The sequence below is a fragment of the Carya illinoinensis genome, chromosome 2, assembly GCF_018687715.1.
Source record: "Carya illinoinensis cultivar Pawnee chromosome 2, C.illinoinensisPawnee_v1, whole genome shotgun sequence".
In the NCBI taxonomy this organism is placed as follows: Eukaryota; Viridiplantae; Streptophyta; class Magnoliopsida; order Fagales; family Juglandaceae; genus Carya; species Carya illinoinensis.
Genome location: NC_056753.1, coordinates 30,140,266 through 30,156,677, shown reverse-complemented (window position 1 = coordinate 30,156,677; position 16,412 = coordinate 30,140,266). Strand labels below are relative to the sequence as shown.

General features: G+C 37.8%; 2 protein-coding genes and 1 non-coding gene across 3 annotated transcripts; all 3 read left to right on the top strand.

Annotated features, from left to right (window-relative positions):
* Window positions 1-27: 27 nt before the first annotated feature.
* Window positions 28-10,253, top strand: LOC122300805 (la-related protein 6B-like). The gene is made up of 10 exons (XM_043111700.1): window positions 28-676; window positions 5,765-5,846; window positions 6,104-6,198; window positions 6,297-6,368; window positions 6,622-6,701; window positions 6,813-6,912; window positions 7,730-7,777; window positions 7,853-7,921; window positions 8,902-9,051; window positions 9,736-10,253. The coding sequence occupies exons 1-10, from the start codon at window positions 212-214 to the stop codon at window positions 9,991-9,993; spliced, it is 1,419 nt and encodes a 472-aa protein (XP_042967634.1). The 5' UTR covers window positions 28-211; the 3' UTR covers window positions 9,994-10,253.
* Window positions 10,254-11,174: 921 nt separating this feature from the next.
* TRNAI-AAU lies at window positions 11,175-11,248 on the top strand. Its single transcript has one exon. It is a non-coding gene; the product is annotated as a tRNA-Ile (tRNA).
* Window positions 11,249-11,315: 67 nt separating this feature from the next.
* On the top strand, window positions 11,316-15,389 carry LOC122300800 (outer envelope pore protein 37, chloroplastic-like). Its single transcript, XM_043111692.1, has 6 exons — window positions 11,316-11,873; window positions 12,457-12,546; window positions 12,645-12,815; window positions 13,006-13,100; window positions 13,639-13,759; window positions 15,073-15,389. Exons 1-6 carry the CDS (start codon window positions 11,505-11,507, stop codon window positions 15,202-15,204), a joined length of 978 nt encoding a protein of 325 aa, XP_042967626.1. The 5' UTR covers window positions 11,316-11,504; the 3' UTR covers window positions 15,205-15,389.
* Window positions 15,390-16,412: the final 1,023 nt, after the last annotated feature.

Below are 16,412 nucleotides of genomic sequence, written 5' to 3'. Positions count from 1 at the left end.
AATCCTCTATAAATTGTCGAGCATCGGGACTCCTTGGAGGCCTGAGAAAACCTCTCCACTGTCACTCCTCTCTACTCCTCGCCCTCTACGGGGGCTCTCCATTCTCGGTTCTCCACAGTTCCCACCCTCCCCCCAGATAAATTAAAAATAATAATAATAATAATAATAATAACAAAAACCCTAGATAGCAACGAGAAGAAGAACACGAAAAATGGCCCCAGAATCGGCGGCCTCAGAAGCCCTAGATTCTTTGGAGTCCTCTTCGTCTCACTCCTCCGATCCATCACTGTCTCGAAATGTTTCGTTCAGCCGGCTCAACGCCCAGGCCCCCGAGTTCGTCCCCACCGCCCGGCCTCCAGCCCAGCCCCCACGAATCCTCGTCCCTCCTCCACCTCCTCCCCCGCCGTTTCATGTCCCGATTCACGGTCACGTGCCTGTGTCGCCTGGTCACGTGATCCCTGTCCATCACCACCATTCCCCTCACCGCCTTCCGGTTCAGTACCATGCCCATCCCCACCCGCATCCGCATCATCAGTACTATGGCGGCGGCGGTTTCAGTGGAGAGCGTGAAGTGACGGTCCAACACCACCAAGCTCAGATTGAGTCCGATCAAGGTCCCACTTCTTCCTCAAAAAACAAGCTATCTGAGGAATCTACTCAGAAGATTTTGAATCAGGTGAATTCAAGATTTGGGATTTTAGTGACTGTTGCCTATATAAAGATTTCTGTTTTTGGGATGTAGTGACTGTAGCGTATATGAAGAGTTAAAGAGTGTGCTTCTTTAGCTAGTCAACACCGGTAAACATTGATCGTCTCTCAGGGTTAGATGGAATACACGACTTTAGGTACTTCAAACATATTTTCATAGGAAATGAACTTAGAATTACTCATGAATGTCATTTATAAAGTTCATGAACATAGTTAGTTATATGAAGTTCATGGTTAGGCAGAACAAAGGAATTCATGGATGAATTAATTATTTATGTTCTAAATGTATCTATTTTTTAGATACTCATGTATCTATTCATTTGAAGCAAATTTAGAATTATTGTACAAACTTATGTTTGTTTATGACTCAAGATTCCTTGAATTATCCTATTAAAGGTGGCCTCAGATTCCCCTAATTATCCTACCGCAATGTCATTTTTTGGACTCAGTACTCATTGCTAACAAATGTCAAGATAGTGGATTAAAATTTGGCAATTTGGGTCTTATGTGTAAGTTGGACATGGAGAAAGCTTATGATTATGTCAAGTGGGATTTCTTGTTGTACTTGTTTGGGGGATGTGGTTTTGGGGAGAGGTGGTGTACATGGATTAGGTGGTACATTTCGACGGAAGGGTCTCAGTTTTAGTGAATGGTTGCGTAGTTGGTTTTTTAGTAGCTCCCGAGGTCTAAGACAATGAGATCCATTGTCCACACTTCTCTTTGTCATAGTGATGGAGGCGTGTAGCAAAATGATTTCAACGCTGGTTAATAGGGGGTTCTTGGAGGGATTTTCAGTGGGTGATAGACATCGAGGTACTATTCACATCTCACACTTGTTGTTTGTAGATGACACTTTTATTTTTTGCGGGGTAGATCTAAATCAGATTAAGGTACTAAGGGCACTACTACTTTGCTTTGAGGCAGTATTGGGATTGAAAGGGAACTTATCCAAATCAGAGTTGGTTCCAGCTGGCAACGTTCGTAACATCTGAATGCTGGCTAATATCCTTTGTTGTAAGGTCTCCTCTCTCCCTATGAATTATCTTGGCCTTCCTTTAGGGGCCATTTCCAGGGCTAGATCTATTTGGGATACAGAAATTGAGAAGATAGAACAAAGATTGGTAGGTTGGAAGCGTTTGTACCTCTCGAAGGGTGAAATGATTACTTTAATCAAAAGTACTCTCTCTAATCTACCTACATATTTCTTATCATTGTTTCCTATTTCTGCAAGTGTGGCAACACATATTGAGAAACTGTAGCGTGATTTCTTGTGGAGTGGCCTTGGGGATGAATTCAAATTCCAGCTGGTCAAGTGAGATAAGGCATACTCCCCCATATCTTCTGGCGGTTTGGGAATTAGAAATTTGGGGGTTTTCAATAGGGCCCTACTCGGGAAATGGTTATGGCGTTATAACATGGAACATGAAGCTTTGTGTTTACTTATCAAAAAAAAAAAAAACATGGAACATTAAGCTTTTTGGAAGTTGGTAATCGACTATAAATATGGAGGATTTTTTTTTTTTTTTTGGGGGGTGGGGGGGTTTGGTGCTCTAGGGAGGTAAGTGGGGTCTATGGAGTGGGTATGTGGAAGCACAATAGTTAAATTGTGATGGGAGATGGCACAAGAATTAAATTCTGGCATGATATATGGTGTGGAGATAGTGCCCTCAAGCATTCATTCCTTATAGTGTTCCCACTCACGTGTGAGAAAGAAGCTTCAGTGTGTACCTCTTGGAGTTGGATAGTGACTTAATTCAGTGGAATGTGAATTTCACTTGGGGTGGCCCAAGATTGGGAAGTAAGTAATTTTGTAAGCTTATTCCAACTCCTATATTCCGTGAGACCGAGATTACAACGAGCTGATGCATTGTGGTGGTCACCTGCCAGAACAGGAATATTTTCAGTTTGTTTATTCTATAAGGCTCACACAACCACAAATATAATCATTTCCCATGGAGAAGAATTTGGAGAAACAAGGTCTGTCCTAAGGCGGCATTTTTTGCTTGGAAAACATTTTCAGGAAATATCTTGACGACGGATAATCTACGGAGATGTGGGGTGATAGTAGTGGAATGGTGCTGCATGTGCAAACAAAGTGGTGAGACAGTGGATCATCTTCCTCTACATTGTGAGATCGCTAGAGCGTTATGGATCGATGTATTTAAAAGGGTAGAATTAGCTTGGGTTATACCTATAAAAAAAAAAGGGTAGAATTAGCTTGGGTTATGCCTACAACAATGGTCGAACTTCTAGCATGTTGGCCTAGTATGGGCGGTGTTCCACAAATTTAAGCTGTGGAAGATGATTCCTTTATATATTCTTTGGTGCATTTGGTAGGAGCGCAATGATCGAGCCTTTGAAGACAGAGAGAGATCATTGGAGGAGATTAGATCATTGTTTGTTAATACTTTATTTCTTTGGGCCAAAGCCGTAGATTTTAATGGCCTAGACTTTCATGACTCTCTCTCTCTCTCTCTCTCTCTCTCTCTCTCTCTCTCTCCCTCGTAAATAGGGTTAACTCTTGTATACTCCCTATGTACTTGGGCTAAGCCTATTCTTATTAATAAAATATAAACGTTTACCTGAAAAAAAACTGTCCCTTGTAAAGAAGACATGTAACATTTGGCATAACCCTAGATCCTGCCATGAATAAACAGAGAGTTTCATGATTGGAAGGAAAGCTGGCTAGTTTTTCAAGTTTTGAGAGAAGCTAATTCTAAAATTTAGGATTTGAGGAAAATGGCTATGGTGGTATCATTAGGAAGGGGATGCCCTTTGGAGGAACATCATAGACATTAAATATGGGAGCTTGTGGGTGGCTGGTGCTCTAATGAGGTAAGAGGGGCTTATGGTGTGGGAGTTTGGAAATCCATTCGGAATGGATGGGAAGACTTACTTGGTAATTTCAGACTTGAGGTGGGAAGGGGCACACAAATAAGATTTTGGCATGATATTTGGTGTGGTGATGTTGCTTTGAATACCACTTTCCCCTCTCTTTTTAGAATTGTGGCAGATAAGAATGCCTTGGTGGCTGACAAAATGACCATTTCCACTAATTCTTTGCAATGGTCCTTGAGATTCACTAGAGTTGTACAGGATTGGGAAGTGGGTGACATTGCTGATTTTTATAGTGTACTTCATGCACTGAAAAACCAGGTAGGGGGGGAGGACAGACTACTTTGGACACCTGCAGGGAATAAGAAATTTTCAATCTGTTCTTATTACAAGGCATTAACGACTCACTCCTTCAATGCCTTCCCTTGGAAGTGCATTTGAAGTGCATTTGGAGGAGCAATGTTCCCCTCAAGGCTGCATTTTTCGGTTGGCTAGCTTCCCATAGGAAAATCCTGACTATTGACAAATTGAAAAAGCATGGCCTCTACATAACAGATTGGTGCTCTATGTGCAAACACGATAGCAAATTAGTAGATCACCTACTTCTTCATTGCAAAGTAGTCAAGGCTTTATGGAATGAAATCTTCACTAGGCTTGGTCTTGCATGGGTAATGCCTAGGAGGGTGATAGATTTATTGTCATGCTGGAAAAGGATACAGGGTAATCGTCACATTGCAACTGTTTGGAAGATGGTGCCTCTATGCTTAATGTGGTGGACATGGAATGAAAGAAATAGTCGCTGTTTCGACAACAGGGAACACTCCCCGGAGGGTTTTAGGAACTTTTTCTTTCATACATTGTTGCTTTGGGCTTCTTCCATTGTTTTGAATAGAACGAGTTTTAATGGCTTTTATGCTACTTTCCGTAGCACATAGTTTGTAATTAAGCTTTTTTTGTATACTCTCTGTGTACTCTGGCTTTGCCTAATTACGTGGATCAATAAAATCTTTCCTAGCTGTCAAAAAAAAAAAAGGATTTGAGGAATGCCTTTCAAGCAATGGCCACATGATTCAACCAAGTTATACCTTAGTATCAAGAGCCATCCGAGAGTTCGAACCAACGCAAAATAACAGGCACAATGACATCAGCAATGGGGAAGGCCATAGAACCAACACTGATGCAAACTTTGTAGTTGCAAAGATCGCAAAATTGCATTTCCCTTGTTACAGATGTAGAGAAACCGGTGAAAGAATTCCAAGATAATTGTTCTTATAGAAGCAATCATCATTTAAAAACAACATAAGGGCTTCCAATTGTACTGCATACCCACCTTGTGTCAATGTGGGGAAGCCAAAGAAATTTTAAACTAACTTGAAGGTTGTGTTATTCCCACAGCTAAGTTGAATTTGATGGCCTGCTAAATACCACATTAGGTGGGAGAATGATAAAGGTGGATTGAATGTCAAGCCTCACATCAGTTCCTTATTAGGTGGAGCTGGGCTTCAATAATTATTCCATGAAGCTCCATTTGAGTTACCGAAGGAAATCTCAAGCCACATATGAGTTTATACTTTAAAATAATTAGTCAAAGCTACAATTAGTGCTCTTTGGATCTGACATTTCAAGTAATCTAGCGGCCTTCTAGTGCAGAATTGAATCTATGATTTTTTTTGTAGCTCATCCGAAACCTGCCCTTGATCACTGGGTTGCACGATCACAGGTGTCTTTTAGTAACTGTTAATAGGGAACATTTCAATCTTAATGATAATGGTGATGCTCTTTTAATTTAAGGTTGTCTGAAGATGCCATATTGTTCTATCTGGAGACCAAATATTTTTTCTTCATAATTTTCCATTTTTGCTAAGTCTGTCTGGAGAGAAGACAGATGCAATAAATGGTATTCTTGGACTTTTGTTGGTGCCTTTAGAAAGTTAATGTAGACGGCCTTGTGTACAGCAGGTAACCTGTTTGGGATTTTTCTATAAGAGGGATTGAATGAGATGATTATTTTTTATAGATAATTTTAGTTGAAATCATAGTTTTGGACAATTAAATTGGCTTGATTTTATAAGATTCCTTATTGAGACAGTATTTCTGTTCTCTCAGTACTGTCCATTTGTTCTTTCAAATTACAAGTTTCATGCTATAAACGTCTAGAATCTAAACATTATTTTGACCCAGATCTTTCCTTTTGATCTCTGTATGACATCTCAATCTGCAGGTGGAGTATTATTTCAGTGATTTAAACCTGGCTACAACTGATCATTTGATGAGATTCATAAACAAAGATCCTGAAGGATTTGGTACCATTCTTGTTACTTTATACTTGATCTGCTTTCTACCGTAAGCTTTATTTCTACCATAATATTTGCTATGAAGTTTTGCATTTTCATGCACGGGCAAGCACACCAATACGCTCAAATGCTTACACACTTTTCTTCTATTTCTGGTGAAGCTGCTGTTACAGGGTGATAAATTATTTGAGTTTGCTTAGTGTGTTGTTTTGGAAGTTAATCAATCATTTTAAATTCCTTTTCTTTTTAATCTTGTCTTTATGTAGTGCCTATATCTGTTGTTGCATCTTTCAAGAAGATCAAGGCTCTCACTAGTAGTCATTCCCAGCTGGCAACTGTTTTGCGGAACTCTTCAAAACTTGTTAGTTCCTTCATACACTCACACCTCATAAACTAAACTTTTGTTTACACTATATATCAACTTATTTCTGTTTTTAATCTTTTCTTGATGCTCCGAAGGTAATTAGTGAGGATGGAAAGAAAGTTAGACGTCAGCATCCCTTGACTGAGTCAGATATGGAGGAGTTGCAAGTATGTTTTATTCACTGTGTTGTTTATTCTAATCTTACTTTTTGTCATCAGAGATGGTCGGCCTCCTTGTTCACAAAATTATTCTCTTCTTTTACTTTTTCAGTCGAGCAATTTTTGAATATGTATTTGCTGCAAAGTTTTCACTTTATCTTGCCAATTGCTTGCAAGTTTCATGCTTGATCATTGTTGATCAAAATGATGGTTCTTAAATTCCCAAAAAATGAGCTTTGTTGTTGTTTCTTTTGATCCTCAGTCTCGCATAGTTGTTGCTGAAAACTTGCCCGAGGATCATTGCCATCAAAACCTAATGAAGGTTTTCTCAACGGTGGGAAGGTACCAAGACCATCTACCAGAATTATTTTTAAACTCAGTACCTTGTTTGTTGAGAACTTTATTAGTAATAATCCTAGAATGTATATAGCATGTTGATTATTCCTTTGGCAGTGTGAAGACAATTCGTACCTGTCAACCACAAAACTCCAATGGCGGAGCTTCTTCAGCATCCAGATCAGGAAAATCTGATAGTATGCTTTTCACTAACAAGGTATGTGAGCAAGCATACTGCCTTGAAGCAAATTAGTTTTGGCAGTTCTTCTGTTAAGCTTCTAATATTTCTTCATTACCTTTTAGGTGGCGTCATTTTGTTATAAATGATATTGGTTTTTGACTTTGGCTATGCCATTTTTAATGAATAAAATATTACGAGGGTTATATCACAGTTCTCTAGTTATCATTATAACATGCCACATGGTGGACTGAAAGTAAATGGAACTACAATAATGTATGTCTCTATGTTCCTTTAAAAACGGGGTGACTTTAAGTGTATGTTACATCGGTTATGGTGACGTAACTATTAGTGATTCCATCCCATGGAAAGTTTTTTTCAGTGTTCTGCTCTGGTATCAGGAGGCCTGGTGAGGGGTGAGTGGTTGTGTTGTTTCTTATCACTTTATGGCTCCCATCTCATGGAGTTGGTTTCTGTTTTTGACTTAGCTGGTTTGAAGTATATTTTAATATTGAGGGACAAAACTTGTGGACTTTCCTTCATTAAAGATGTTCTTACAAATGATTCAGATTTTAGATTAGTTTTTTTATTTTCCAGTTCACTAGCAAATCTGGGCAGATGCTGCAATAATCTATTGGTTCACTGGGCTTTAAAAAAGCTTCTCCATGCACTATTCATTAGTTAGTACTTACTGTAGCACTACAGTATTTGTTGTGATGCCCCATTTATATGTCTGCTCTTGTCGTCCATGATTGACATTGCTGAATGGATCCAACTCTTCTTTTTATTTTTATTTTTAAATCAATATCATTTGGATGTAAAAGGCTAATATCCAAACTCTTTGTTTCTTATGTAGTGGCATGCGTTTGTGGAATATGAATCTGTTGAGCTGGCTGAGAAAGCAGTGAGTACTTTTATTTTTTGATACTGTAATTTTTCCCCCTGGCTCACTGTAGCTATATAAACTCTATTTTTGCAGGTTGTAGATCTGAATGATGAGGGAAACTGGAGGAGTGGCCTGAGGGTCCGCTTAATGCTTAGACGCACGGTATATGCCAAATACTGAATTATTTTCTTATTCATTCTCTATTTGCGGATCCAATTCAATGGTTTGCTTATTCAATTTTAATGATTGAATTTTGAAGTTCAACCAACCCATTTTCAAAGTCTCAAGCGGATGAATAAACATCCTCAGAAAGTCTTTCGTTTGGCTGTCATTGTAGACCAATTTCATCCATTTTGTCTATTGAATTTGAACCATAACTCTATTTACGACTTATTCTATCTTTTTGGCTTTTGTTTCTTTTTTCATATTTCAGTGTATCTAGCAATTTATGCATAGCCCGTAGAACAAAAATAATAATTAACAACTAAAAATAGCAGGCCAGTTCATTGACCAGAAATGATTTCCATATCAACCTAAATACTTTCTGGAATAAATTTATGATGTATGATGAAGTATTGCTGTAACGTCTCAATGGAAGGCCCAAACAACATGTTCTATACTCCAAAAGGATTAGTCAATGATACAATTGAAATCTTTTTGAAATATTATAAACAACAAGAATTTCTCATTCCTAAGCAATTTAGGATCTTATACATCACCTACCCTTATTACTTATTATATGGGGTATCACAATCTTTCTACCATAAATTCTTGACGTCGTCGTCGGGTCAATCCATTGTACGTGGCACGACTTTAGTTGGGATAGGCTCTTATACCATTTGTAACACCCCAATGGAAGGCCCAAACTACATGGGCTATACTCCAAAATGATTAGTCAATGATATAATTGGAGTCCTATTGAATCGCTATAAAGAGTAAGAACTTTTTATTCCCAAACAATGTGGGATCCTATATGCCACCTACCCTTATCACTTATCATGTGGGTATCACACTTGCACTTTTGCTCATTTTAATGAAATTTTATTCCTTATAGAAAAGGTATAATTTATTGCATTCAAAAGATGAATTACTTAATTCAGTTACTGGACTAGTCCATTGATTTTCAAACTTTATATTCCCAGTCAAAACCTTCTTCAGCGCGAGGAAAAAAGGGGCATGATGGGGAAGTAAACTTTGAGGAAGATGATACTTCCACGACTGATCAGCAACAAAATGATAGACAATTGGAGCCATCTTACCAACAATCTGATGCCCATCCGCATGAACATACAGTAAGTGTAAGGGTATTGGCTGAAATAGTTTTTAGTAATTATTTATCTATGAGAACTTTTTCAACAGAGATGTCTGGTTTCAAGCTTTTTAGGAATATATTTTTGAATGGAGCAGACTGTCTTTTATTTATTGCATTTTTGTATTTATTTAGTGCATTCATCACAAAGTTTTCTTTTCTCTTACTGAATTTCTTTCACAATAAAAAATGATGTGTTTTTTTAGTACCAAGTGCTTTAGATTGTAATTTGGTGACTAGTCACTAGAGAAGAACAGATACTGGGTTGTTTTTTATAAGTCTCAGCTGTACCTATAACAAAATGGGAGGGACTTGCTCTGTTTTTTCCCTATTCTGGCTGACTGTTGTTCATGACATGGCGTGCAATATTTGGATTATTAACATATACATACACCGACTTCATATGCATCATCTAACTTCTCTCTCACCTTCTTTCCGAGGCCTCTGAGATGCATTGTATAGAGTATTTCGAATAGTCAAGTGACATGTTTAAAATGTATTGGAACATATGGGGATGTACTTTTATATTCATGAACTGCTTCCCGACTCCCGAGGTTCCTTTTTCTTTTGCTGTCTATTTGTTGCCCAGCAAAAAGTACAATTGTTTTCCCGATAACGTTTTTTTTTTTTTTTTTTTTTTTTTTTTTTTTTAATTTCTTTGTTGAAGGGGGATGAGCATGTCAATGAGAAGGATGGTGGGCAGAGGAGAGGTCGTAGCCGGGGCAGGGGAAAGGGACGAGGGCGGGGTCAATACCACCACAATGTCAATAATCGTGCAAATCATGTTGGAACTCCCCCGTCAAATAATATAGTCAATATTGAGCCATCAACTGTAGCCAAGCAGCCTCCTGGACCTCGAATGCCAGACGGCACGAGAGGATTTGCTATGGGTCGGGGAAAGCCAGTCACTGTGAATATCGCTTGATTACGTGGCATTCTACATACTATAACAGGGTTTTCTTGTATCAGTGCCTGCAAGTGTATGCTGGGGGGGGAGGGAACGTCTTCTCGTGTGGTGTTGATGGCAGGGTTTTACAGGGGCTATCAATCCCATTGTAGAGGGTCGAGTTAGCAGCCTAAGTTGAATACTTCCTTTTATTCATGTAATCCGGTAAAGATGATGATTGATGAAGAGACCAAATAGTAAATCTGAGTGAAGAAGAGACAAAATGGTTTTTCTTCTCCTTTCTTGGTTTCTTTCTTTTCTTTTCTTTCCCTTTGTTTTTTTTTTTTTTTTTTAAAAAAACTTAGAAAAAGGGAAAACTAAAATAGTGGGGACTTACCAATACTTGTGGTTAAATGTGAGTGAAGAAATGACATTGCAAAATATAAGTACTGTTCATTACATATGTATGCCTTTTTATGCCTCTGACTACTCTCTCTTCCCTCACCTCTTGGAATCTGAAAACCAGTTCTCAAATCCCAAATGGTGTAAATCAACTGAACTAAGACTAATCAGAATAAGATTTTAGTTTGGTTGGGTATATCACAATCGTATCTCAATTTAAGAGAAATGATAGTTACGGTCGTGAGTATATAAGTGTTGTATAATCATTTTGAAAAAAAATGAATAAATGTAAGATTCATATGAAAATAAATTAATTTTTTAATAATAAATTTTAATCATTTTCTAAATAAATATACAGTATTTATGCACTTTATAATCATACGTAGCATCACTCTTCAATTTAATTATATTGGTGGGTGTCGTTAGGACTTGAGATGATAATTTGGGATAAAAAAGTGAAAAACAAAAACATGAGAAACAGGCAAATGAATATAACTCGTTTCTTTGCCTTGCTTAAACGTTCTCCCGTCTCTTCTGCATTGTTCACCACCTTTCTCTGTCGTTCTTAATTCCGATGCTTTTTAAGTAAAATTTGCTCTCTTACTTTGGGCGAAGAGCTCAAAGAGGTCTCCGTTAAAATAGGTGACGTGAGGGTAAGGTGGTCCAGAAGTAGAAGCCACCCCAATGGTGATTGTTAACGTTGATACAAACAAAGTTCAGTTTTTTCTTTTTCTTTCTTTTTTTTTATTGGGCTAGAATCTTAGGGAAATTAAAGTATATTTAATCTAAATATTTATTATCTATTTCTATGGATAAGTGGCCTATTAGCTCAGTTGGTTAGAGCGTCGTGCTAATAACGCGAAGGTCGCAGGTTCGAGACCTGCATGGGCCAGACCAAAATTGATATGTATTTTTTTTCCACTTTTTAATTTGTATTTTGCTGACCCCTTGAAATTTGAAAATGCGGTCTGAGCATTTGGTAATGAATCACAATAGAAACAATCAGCCATTCTCTATCTACTTTCTACTTTCCATTTCCGCCTCCAAAATCAGAACCCCACTAAATTTACATATTCTCTCTTCCCCACCGATTCGTTCAAATTCTAACGATTGGATTCATTCCAGAATTTCAAATTACAAACGAAGCAATGGCGGACTCAGCCACAGCCCCTCCCCCTCCGAGCCCCAACCACATCGTCCCACCAATTCTAGCACCACCATTACCCACCAAACCCGCATTCACCTTCCCTCGGAGGCCGCCCATAAGAGTAACCTCTGAGTTCGACAGTGACAGCTCTGTTTTCTTCCACAAAATCTCTTGCAAGTTCCACGAGAAGCTTGCTAAGCTCAAATTCTCCTTCCAGAACCACACCAATGGGGATATCGTCGAACCCCAAGTCAGCTTCATCTCCAAGCACCTCTCCATCCACTACGATGTGGAGGACCAGAATGCCCTTCTCAAGGCCTCCCTCGAGGTCGGCCCCAGGTTGCAGCTTAGAGCTGTCCACGATGTCAAGGTCCAAAACACTATCTTTTCTGTCTACAATTATGGTTTTTCGGTATATTAACTGATTTTGGGAGATGGGATTGTTTCTTTCTGAGCGCTTGATATGGAAGTCTTCTAGATTGATGCCTGGTTGGGTTTTATTTGACCCTGTTCATTCTTTAATGTGGTGGCAAAGTATTTAATGTGTGGTTTTGAGTTGTGGGATTTTTTTTTCAAGTATTTAAGATGCAATTCCTCACGGAATTGGAAATTGCAGTGAAGAAGGCATATGTTGGTTCATTTTTATTGTAAAATTGGAGATCTTTATTTCTTGCCCACGATTCTAACGTCCAAGGGATTAGGGATCGCCGATGTGGTTATGATTTGATTATCTTTATTGTTCATTTCAAGAGTTTCTTCGAATGTAAAACCAATGTGTTGTCCTTGGGCTTTAAAGTTTTAACCTTGATTTTTACCATATTGGAAACGTAGGTGATATATTTATTGCTGTTCCATGTAATGGCTGAATTTGTTTCATTTGGTAGGATACCCGTAATTTATCTAAACTATCTATGGTTTTTATACCATCTCTTGACGATGTCATTCACTTTTAGGCACAACAAGGAGAGCTTTCGATGGTTGCAAACCTTGCCGAACCTGGTTATGCATTAGAATTGTCATCTATGGTTCCATCTGTGGGCATGGTGAGTATTCCTTGGCAAAATTTGTGGCCTCTTCTCATTTGAGCCAAGTTTTGAAGTTTTGGCTTTAGGGGTGGTTGATGTCCTTCCTCATTCTGTAGCCAAGAGCAACCCTTAAATTCCCCCTCGGCGAAGTATCGGTTGAGGAAAGAGCAGAGGAGGAATTAAGGCCAATGTTGTCTATAAATGGGATTCTTAAAGGCCAAATTCTGAATGGAGTCTACACTGCTCAATTTATGGACGAAGATTTGAAATTAAGATACGCCTTCAAGGTATGCATTTCATTTGACTTCTTATTTCCTGATTCCATTTTATACAAGTGCCCAATGATTGGGAGTGTGATACTGTGCGGCTCCATTTTGACGCTGCAGTTGCTTGAATTTAACTCTTTGTTTATTTTTCCATCATTTTAATTGTTTCATTTTTTCAGAGTATGGTAATGAACTTTTGAACTTACTGCAGGATGATGAAATGTCATTCATCCCAAGCATTTCATTGCCTTCAAATGCATTGTCGTTTGCGTTCAAGCGTCGGTTTGGTCCTTCAGACAAATTGAGGTTAGACTCTCTGTCTCTCTCTCTCTCTCTCTGTCTTTCTGTCTGTCTATCTCTCTCTCTCTCTCTCTCTCTCTCTCTCTCCACATACCTATAAAAAAAAAAAATTCATTAGACTTTCCCAAACTACGAAGGATATCGGTGTAATTTATCCTATTTAGTATCTATATATCTGGCACAGAATTCATGGTCATAAATTAAATGGTGTTTTTTCCCCCTAAGTACGGGGTGGAGGGTGACATTATGAATTCTTATGGGCTTGATTTATATTTACTTATAAAATGAAATCATTTAAATAAACTAATGCTTAACAATTCATTTGTTTTGGTGGTTCTTACTTCTTAGGCTTTTGACCATAAAATTCATGTTAAAATTGCACCAGAAGTTAGGAATAGAAATTTTTAAATGGTATTGGGGAATGTTCTCAAATTCTTTATTGCACATTGTTCATTGAACATCAAGTTTTACTGGTTCTACTCCATCCAACGATTTCCATCTTGGTTACACAAATTTTGATCCACTCTGATAATTTAATGGCCAGCTACTTGTACAATTTTGATTCCAACTTCTGGAGTGCGGTGTACAAGCACACATATGGCAAGGACTTAAAGTTTAAGTCTGGTTATGATTCAGAGGTGCGCCTTGGTTGGGCTTCTCTTTGGGTAAGTGCTATTATTTGCTAGACTTCATTGCTTATCGTATTTGAAGATATCCTAATTCTTCTCTAATTTTGTTGGGTGGGATAAAGAACTCAAAGCTGATTATATTCTCACCATAGTCATGCTGGTTTTGAGCATCACTCAATTATTTGAGGTCACAAATAGTCTGTGCTGCTGCTCCAATGTCTTAATTATGTTTAGAATCACTTCTCAATGAGTTATGTTTAAAATAACTATGATGAGAATGCAGATATCAGGTCTTCACATCCTTCAGAAGAGCAATCTTACTTACTATGCTGTCTGATAATCAATGTCCATAGTGTTGCTACTAAGATGTGTAATAATGTGAGAAGGCTGTGCATTGCTGGTAGTTCACATGGCTTTTACTGAGTTCTGCCTTGCTTTTCTAATATTTTTTTCCTTTCTCCCCACACTCCGACAACAAAACAAAAAAAAAAAAAAACCTTGATTATGGTAGCGTTAATAGTTTTTTTTAAGTATTAATTAGTTCTGATTGTATGGATAGTTGATATATTTTGCACTTGGCACTCTTTGTTGATGGTTGAAGATGCTAGGTGGTATTGCGTATAATTTAAGAAGTACTCGCCTTTCTTTTTGATACATGGGGGAGGGGGGATTCGATCGTTGGTTCTCTTAGTGAGAAACGAAGGTGTTGCCAATTGATCCAAAGGACCTTGGTGCAAGTACTTGCCTTTCTTGATTGATTGATGCGTGTGTGCGTGTATATATATATATTTATATATATGATAGCCAGTTGATCATTACATTATAAATGTTAATAGCATATCTTAGTTGTTCTTATCTGAAGTAGATGGCCTAGTCTTGAATCATTTTAGATGGGATATGACCTTAGTGGTCACTTGTACACTATGTCAAGTATAAGGAATGGACAATATCCAGGATAGAGAAATGAGAGGATCCCTCCTTTTCTCTTTCCTTCCAAAATTGTGGATTTCACCGGTCCCTCAAGATAAACAGAGTTAGGAGTGTGGACTCTTCAATGGATAATTTTATGATATCTCTTGATCACTTGCTTATTTTTACGAGTACCCAAAGAAAAGAAAGCTTGATGGTTGGTGGAGATTGTTTTATTTAGATACTTCTTTTAAGGCACTAGCTTAAGCGGTAATTACAGCTCTGAACATTATTTTGCTGTACCCTTCTCTAATCTCCAAATGTTCTGAAAATTAAAGGGCTCATCAATTCTTCGGTTCAAGATTTTTTTTTTTTTTTTTCCCTTTTTTCTAGAACTTTTAGCTCAGTTTTTCTCTGGCCTCACAATGATCATGTTTCAGGTTGGGGATGAAGTTGGTAAAGCAAAGACAGCTCCAATGAAGATGAAAGTTCAATTAATGCTCCAAGTGCCGCAAGATGACATCAAGTCTTCGGCATTAATGTTCCGGGTCAAAAAGAGATGGGACATATGACTGTCTATTTCTGGATGGTCTCTTTTCCTTTCTTATACATTAGATGTTGGATCTATTTGGTAGAGGAGTTTTTGTTTCCTTTCTTATACAGAAGATGTTGGCTCTTTATGGTACTGCAGTTTTGGGAGATCTAGTCCTGTTGTAATGGTGCTTATTGCTATATAATGAACACAAATTGGTTCTCTTCCAAATTTATATTTTTAGCATCCATCATGAGACTGAAAGATCATAGATCTTCAAGTACAGAACACTTTCTCCTGCTGCAATCATCTTCATTGCCAATTTTGGCTACTCAATATGTTCTATTCGATCAATTCTCTCCAAAATATCTATTTGCAGCATATGTTATAACATGACGGTGTCCTTCAAATTCTCTATCATTTGAAAAGTGATAAAGAACATGTGGACACAACAATAACACTACTAACCGTTTAAAGGTTCAAGACAACATGATTCCGACTCGAACATTTAATGTTATATCTTTCTCTGTGGATCACCAATACAGGTAGAGAAATCTGAATTTCTACGGGTACACATGAGAGAGAAATCTCAATTTCCACAACCATCTAACGATGGTTATACTAGCAGTACCTAGAGGCTAGGATGACCTGGAAAAATGTCAGCCAACTGTAACGAATGAGAATCGGAGCTAAAACCTTGGACATTACAGCAAAGCAAATGGATACGAAATGCCCGAGCTGGTATCTCATCTATTTAAGAGCCTTTTGTTTTGAAGCTCTCAGGAGTTGGGTTCCTAATGATGTTTAAAAAAGAAAGAACTGCAACAATAAAATATCTTCTTGGTTTGAACCTCTTACTTTTTACTTTAGATTTGAACATGGAATTATCTCTCTAGAAAGAAAATTTCTAAACAGCACTTTGTCGGACTCGTTTACCCAAAGGAGGAGCAAAAAGCCAATAGCAAACGAAGACTTGACATCATTGCTGCAAAAAATCGTAAAGGGCATATGAACAGCAAATGAATGGTAAAAGGAGAGTTGGAGAACTGCCCTCTGGCATACGCTTTACATGCAACAAAAGGCTGCTTTTCATTCAACTATGATGAAATAATTGGCAACAATATTATAACTTTTTATAATTTTTTAAGCACAAACTTCATAAGTTGATTAAGTTTTGAAATATCCAGCTACTTTTGTTTTATTTTTACAAGTATTTTATTGATATGATTAATTAAAATATTTATTTTA